Source organism: Lepisosteus oculatus, chromosome 5 (genome assembly GCF_040954835.1).
Source record: "Lepisosteus oculatus isolate fLepOcu1 chromosome 5, fLepOcu1.hap2, whole genome shotgun sequence".
NCBI classification, from domain to species: Eukaryota; Metazoa; Chordata; class Actinopteri; order Semionotiformes; family Lepisosteidae; genus Lepisosteus; species Lepisosteus oculatus.
In genome coordinates this window covers 49,354,657-49,362,003 of record NC_090700.1, presented here as the reverse complement: position 1 = coordinate 49,362,003, position 7,347 = coordinate 49,354,657, and the positions used below count along the sequence as shown (strand labels likewise).

Here is a 7,347-nt window from a genome sequence, read left to right as displayed (position 1 = left end):
AGTTTCCAGGAACTGAACAGTGCACTGTACAAAGCAGATTGCTCAAGGAGATCTGACTCTTCAAGTTTGGCAAATCAACAGCACTGAAAGTGTATATAACGGTAGGGAGCATACGTTATTAAATGCACACACTTTTCTTGTGGAAATGACACAGGCACAGAAAAAAGAACAGATCTCATTAGAAAAAACATTTTTTATAAGTGATGATTAAATCAAAAAGTATTTTACCTGCAATTCATTATCTCCTTTCCAAAATCTCTCTATCCATTAACAGATTTCTGCTTACAAAACCTTTCCTGGAATTCATCTCCCAGATTTCCATATCTTTTGTCCCATTTTCACCCCCTAACCCATTCCCACATTCACGTCTGTTGTTCCCCTTACCCACCCCTTTGCTTCATATTGGAGAAGACTCCCCAACTAGAATGTTGAAATATTTCTTTCATTTGACTTTTCAGCATGTAATGGACATCAAGTAGCAATTCTGCAGCTTGTGCCCTGGTGCAGTTCCCCACGCTAACCTTGCGAGATCCAGACTCTTGTAATGAAAATGTTCTGAATACTTCAAGCTTAAATGAGACTGTATAAAACAGATGTGCTTAGTGAAAAAGCAAGCTGGGACTTTTGGAAAACAGAGAGGTTCTCATAGTTTCTGATCTTGATACAATTTACTTATAATATGGATGTTCCAGTAGCATCCACATGCAACTGAAATAGCACAGATATACAGTATAAAGGAAACCCGTAACAGGTGAGTGCTAATAGGTACCACTACTTGTAAAGGTTAAAATTACAAACAGTAATGAGCGTAGTCATTTAGTAAAATGTACTTCTGATTTCACAATGACTAATACATACTGTAGCTTGCAATGGGAGGGTTTTCCCGTCATATTTTACAGTACAGAGTTAAAGACAAGCCTTGAATGGTTTAATCTCCTCCCCTATGAACTTTGGAAAGTCCCCTCTTTATAAGTGTATGTTGCTTACAGGTACAATCATGCCCATAAATAAGACCTCATTTTCTCTACAGTAACTCTGCACAGACAGCTGACAGAATTTCTTCAGATAAGGATTCAGGTTGCTTCTTCTTTGAAACAGCAGAGATTTATGGCAAAATCTACGGTAGGCATAACAAAACTTTTCTTGTTCTCACAACTTAACACTCACAATAAGACATATGTCATGAAATATCTATGAATGTCTCCTATGCCAAGTTGTTTTTTTTATCCATGAAACTGACTTAAGGCTTGTTGGTGGAGCAGCAATGCCTTAGTAATAAATTAATTTTTTAAAAATAGTTATACTACTTTAGTACTCAAAAGGGTTCCAAAAAGATAAAACTTTGATACAGATATACCATGTAAGTAATAAAATGTCACTGTAGATTATAAATGTATAAATGCATATATCAATTTCTACAATAATTCTCAAATAACATTATTTAAAGAAATATAAAAGCAGTGCTTTTGGGTCAGATTTTCAAAGACAATCAAAAAAGATGTATAATCACAAAAAATATTTTGTCTTTTTACAGTGTGCATGTGAATGTTTATTTAATTAAATATTCATTTATTCCGATGTGATTTGCTATATTTATTAAAAATAAGATTTATTAAAATAAGATAAAATATTATCTTTCTGGATTGCAGATGTGTAGACTAAAATGTATTAATGTAACTATAATCTGAGACATTCAAGAGGCACTAAAGCATAGAAACTTTTGCAACGGGACTAACAGATTACACAAGAGTCCCTTAGCTCATACAAAATAACAAAGTTCAGAGTAAAGTATTTTGATTTATGAATGATTAAATTAATTCATATTTGAACGAGGGGGAATCAACGCTGAGCAAAATACATTAATTGTATTGTTTCTTAGACTTGTAGTCACATCAGTAAGGTACTGCTTTGGACTGAAGACAGATTGGCAGAATTTGTCTACATTAATACAAAATTCACTTGATTTATTGCAGACCTAGGGAATTTGTTTAGTAGATGAAATAATGGACAAAATATGAATTCGGGGGAGATGTGGAGACCATATTAAAAAACTTGCCAGGCCAATCATATCGTATTGGATTCCTTGTGAACATGCAGGATCTGGTTTGCTGGCCGATTTTCCTTTCAGATCAACACCTCAACAGCTCTTTAAGATAAACATTTTCTTTTAAGCAGACCCAAACTGTTGGAGATGCACTGATGAATAGAATATATATATTCAAATAATTTAAATACAATAAAATTATAACAACAATGAATTGAAAATATAATAATAATAATGATCATAATAATGTCAGGCCATTTTCACTTATACATCTTTATTCAAGAGAACGGGAAAACTTTTCTTAAACTTTTTTGTTTATTATTTATTTAATATCAGTGGCAACATTTTGGAATTTAATTGCAAAGTTTTAATGTAATAAATATTACACTGAATGTGTTTTTAAAGAACAACTACATAAAAATCCCTGCTCAAATACAAAATAAGACTATATACAAAAAAATCTAATACTCATGTTTATTCCTACAGTTTTCTTCTGAATCAGTATTTCTTCAATTGATAAGAATGGCCCAGACCTGGATAACCTTATGTCTACTAGTACAAGGTAACAAGATTAATTGGGTCAGCCTGTGAGATCATTAAAAACAATAACAAAATAGCAGGGACTAACACAGACGTAGATTTGATATCTGACATAGATCTAACATAGATTTGTGTATGATTTTAGTTCATTATTTAGTTGAAAGAGTTGAAAGTGTGGAACTCATAACTTTTAAATTCAAAGACACGTTTGTAACCGAGTTGATTTTATTGCACATCAACTATGTATGCTAAACCTTTAAGATGAGTAAATTATTAACATAAACATAAAAAATACTCTGATTACTTGCTTTTGAATATCAGTAGCTTTAGAACACCCCCAACCTTCTTGGCAAATCTCAGATTTACCATTGAAACCAGAGTATTTATGCAAATGTATGTATGTAACCCACAGTTAAAATGCCTAATGAAGGCAACAGTGGGTTCAGCATCACACAACGCAATATGTCTGTCATTGCAGGTACTTACTGTTTTACTGTCCAGAATGTGCAGTCTAACCTGTGTTTACAAGCCTCCTTGGAAGACAACAACCTGCGCTTGGGGCAGTGTGACCTGACATCTGACCTGCAGCAGTGGTTCTGGAGAGAGGGGCGATTTCTGGTCAACAGGGGCACAAAGAGGTGCCTGTCCGCCCATCACGCTGACCACGTGCAGACTGTTGCCTGTGACAGCAGCTATACCCTCCATTGGCAGTGCCACAACCACAGACTGACGGCCCAGGCTACCTTCCTGGACCTAGCATCTGATGAGAACAGGCTATTTCTGTCCAACAACAAGACCCAGTCTGCCAAGTGGAGATCAATTGAGAGAAACAACATCTGCAAGGAAATTCTAAGTAGGTGTGGCAGGACTGTATTCAGGAGAGTCGTCTTTAAAAATGTCCGAATTCTTCTCTCGGCTACCATAGCTCCTTGTCCCCCTTTTCTTTCAGCCTCTTATCTGGTCTATCTACTGTCTTTTTCAATTTACAACCAAAAACATGCTCCTGATACATGTTAGCCATTACTAAGTAATGTCTGTTCCTAACTGGCAAGCTCTGTGTTGTGGTCATTTATTCTGAGTGGTCTTGAAAAGGAGTCCTTCATATATAGAATTTGACAAGGTTCTCATTCACGAGAAGGTCAGGAGCTTGTTGTCTTTTGGCATAAAGCCATTAGCTAGTCAGGGTCAGAGTCTGGCCTTCATCCCTCCAGAGCAGTGGCTGTGCGTCTTCAGAACTGTAGAGCTGTGGGAGGTAAAGAAGGGTTTCCTCTCTGACTTTGTCTGACAGGGTCCAAGAGAGCTTCCAGTAAACCCACAGGGTCTGGGAAGGCAGAGGCCCTTGCCAGTCCTCCGTCAGAAAAAGCAGAGGCAGACGCGATGGCAGAGGCAGAGGCCGAGAGAGAATACCTGCTGTGGCTGTACCGTACAGAGGATCGTAAGTATTCCGGCTGCTACGCTGCCAGGGCCTACTGCATTAAACCTCCAGATACATTCCGACTCGGGTCAAATAATTAACATTATAAGTGACTAAAAACTTTTCTCTCGTGGTTTTCGGACATTTCAAAGCCTATCAGGTGCAGTAGATGAAAGTGTGAACTCATTTGCCTGCCAAGTAGTTCTTATTTACTTGGTCTGCTCTTGCATTAAAATCAGCTCTGTTCATGGAATATATTATTATATCTCGATACAGAGCTCCCTCTTTCTTAATCTGTACCGAGACTGCTTCTTCATATCACTCGCAATTGCTGTGTGTACAATTCTAACAGAAGAGAAGTTCCGATTTCATGCACTTTTCAGGAGACAGCAATTTATTTCAGTGCATTTTATTTCTTTATTAAGATTTATCAGCACCTAAAATCTATGTTGATTTTTACTTCTCTATTGCCCATGACCTTGAACAGTTTAATGCCTTACTTCAGTGAGTCAATAGATTAATAATAGTCCCACAATTATCCTCAAAGCAGAGCAGCTTTTCACCCTCAGCTTTCAAATAATCATAAACTTATTAGTAACAATAGAATGAATTCCGTCTCATTAACAGCTCTCCTTCAACGTGCGTCTGTTGTTCCAGTCTCTGCATGAAAGCCAAACCATACCATAAAAGGTTTTGTGTCTAATGTAACTAGAGTTATTCCAGATTTATAGGTCTGTAGAATTTAATTTGTTTAAGCCATTGAAACACTGACTCTTTCATCATCTTCAAACACTTCAAGCAAACATTTAATGTGACAGTGAAATGAACATAAATATATGTAACTGAACAGGCACAGTATATGAAAACTAATACTGGGTACACATAATCCTTTTTAAAACTATTTCTTATTAAAAAACAGCTTTCATACTTTTACCTTACGTAAAACACACTTGACCACAAGGACATTTTATGTAAATCAGCTGATTTTTCATGGAATTGTTACACAATGCATTTCATCCACTGAATGTAAACCATGTCTTGGCCTAGATAGAATGAAGCAATCATTTCTTATCCTAGTGATTCAGTAAGTTTTTTATTGCTCCAAATTCTTGCCAACACTATTAATCAAAGGTCACAATGTGCAAGGATCTGCAGTAATTAACCCATTTCTTTCTTAAAGCATCTCCTTGGAAGTATTCCATGCTGGCATTATCTTTCACTGCTTTGTTCCTGGGGGTTCTGCTGTTAGTGGTGGGCTTAATGGCCAACAGGTCAGTATCACTGAAGATCTCTGCCAGTCTGTGTGTGCCAGAGACTACCTGAAGACATTATGTGCCAATCACATTACAGCAAACAAAACAGATTTATAATTCATAATGTTGGCTGAAGATGAGCTATGAAATAAGTTACCATTTTGAAAACACATCCTTTCCATCTGCAGTAGTCTCGGTAAGACCTGACCAGGACTTTCCTAATTTTTGTTTTTGTTTCTTTTTAACGTTTGTTTGGTATTCTTTGCAAAGATCTTACTAAATATGTCCCAAGGTAGTGTTTCCAAATGGCATGAAGCAGCTCACACGTGCGTTAAGTGAAAAGCAAGAGAACTGTATCTGTGGAACGGTGAACAGGTGCACAGCTCCCACAGAGCAGCAGGTCTGGAAGGCTTCAGGTTCCCCTTTCTCTTTTTCTGCCTACAGGAACAGGAAGGTGACAGCTATGTACGAAGCAGCAACCAAGACAGGGAAAACAGAGGAGCTACAGAGAATGACAGAGCTGAAACAGCCCCTCAGCCCTGCTTCACAGGAAAGCCAGCTCAGCCAGAAACACCCCCAGAGCAGCAACGGCTCTGAGCCCCCGAAGTCAGGGGATGTGGTTATCACGTGGAAGGATGGGACTGTCTCCGCACTGTACGCAGAAGTGCCTGAGGAAGATGTGTAAGAGGCCACCTTCAGCCATGGACAGCAGCCCGAGGGCCTCCCCACAGCGCAAAGCTTCAGCAGAGAACCTAACGAGGCAGCGATCAAGCTTTTTTTACACAAGATGGTTTTCCTCTGTAACGCTGCAGATATTGTCTTGAAGCCGGCATGAGGACTGCTAGCTGTCAATTACATCTGCAGTAAGCAGTACTGTACCAAAGCAGCTTCATGTCAGCCAATAATCAGAGTAAAATCTGTACCTGTTTTTTTTGTATTGAGCAAATAGAATTGCAATGCCACAAGCACAGTCAAGTCAGTGAAAAAAAAAATTCCTCAGCGTGGTCACATTCCCTTTATGTTCTGATAGATGAACCGCCAGTCTGAGATACCGTGTATGTATTTTTGAACAACCCACAATACGTTGCAACTTTTGTGGCAATATTTTGTTTAATGGATTTTCACCTGTTGATGGTGAGGAACAGCGGACAGAGGGTAGAGGGGGCAATGCCTTATGCACAGTGGTCTTAGGAGCTGCAGGGAGGCTATGGTGTCTTCTAATAGTACAAAATCAGAGTTAGCCCATTATAAATTGGTGCTCTGAATGCAGTATACTGTACAGTATGTGTATTTATGGCACCACTGATCAGACACACACAGGTCCACTGTGTTCCAAATGCCAGTTTGGGGTACTGCACCATTACTTTTGGCTGCATCTTATAACCATCAGGCACTGCTGGACTTTAATACAACTTTCTTTCACATGAACCCTTTCTTCAGTCTCTTGTTGTAATATAATAGGTCTCTGGCACTTTCCCTCTTCTTCACTCTTAGGAGTCTTCGAAACAGGCAATAATCACGTCTGAGAAATGTCTGACCATAAGGATCTTCAATACTCTCATATATTTAATGTTTTGAAAAATAAAATAGTTAAATAACTCTGTCTGTCATTTGTTTTCATACAGTACAAAGATAGAATAAAAAGGACATTTGATGCCCTTTACTTACACGCATATATTATATCCTCAATTTTTTAGCTATCTGTAGCAACTACTACACTTCATACTTTAGAGGAAATCAACTGCAGTTTCTCCTGTTGTTGTTTCTATACATATGTTCTCTCTCTATATACAGGTTTGCAGTTCAGAAGTGAACTGGACTGTTTTTCTCATTCTGAAATCAGAGAAAAGGTAGGACATCTTCGAATAGTGACATTTTCGGAGGCAAAGGTCTCCAGAGCTAAAGGCCCCTCACGAAAATGTGCCAAAGCCATAGAGGAAAAGAAATGAGGATGAAGCAAGCTGCCATTGATACAAATAAGACAGATACAGTGCATGAAAGTGTTGTACCTGATGCCATAAATAATTAAAAAAACTGCTTTCATACTTCACTTGCTTACTCACCTGTGTAATCAGTAAGTCAAAGGCCTTTAGTCA

General features: G+C 38.1%; 1 protein-coding gene across 1 annotated transcript; it reads left to right on the top strand.

The window, feature by feature from the left end:
• The first annotated feature begins 983 nt into the window (after window positions 1–983).
• On the top strand, window positions 984–6,850 carry LOC107076909 (uncharacterized). The gene is made up of 6 exons (XM_015343294.2): window positions 984–1,122; window positions 2,531–2,606; window positions 3,063–3,437; window positions 3,873–4,019; window positions 5,179–5,269; window positions 5,696–6,850. Exons 1-6 carry the CDS (start codon window positions 1,108–1,110, stop codon window positions 5,934–5,936), a joined length of 945 nt encoding a protein of 314 aa, XP_015198780.1. The 5' UTR covers window positions 984–1,107; the 3' UTR covers window positions 5,937–6,850.
• Window positions 6,851–7,347: the final 497 nt, after the last annotated feature.

Coding starts and splice junctions, on each gene's coding strand:
- LOC107076909 (XM_015343294.2), top strand. Junction 2,607..3,062: donor CTTATGTCTACTAGTACAAG/GTAACAAGATTA, acceptor CTGTCATTGCAG/GTACTTACTGTTTTACTGTC. Junction 3,438..3,872: donor CATCTGCAAGGAAATTCTAA/GTAGGTGTGGCA, acceptor TTTGTCTGACAG/GGTCCAAGAGAGCTTCCAGT.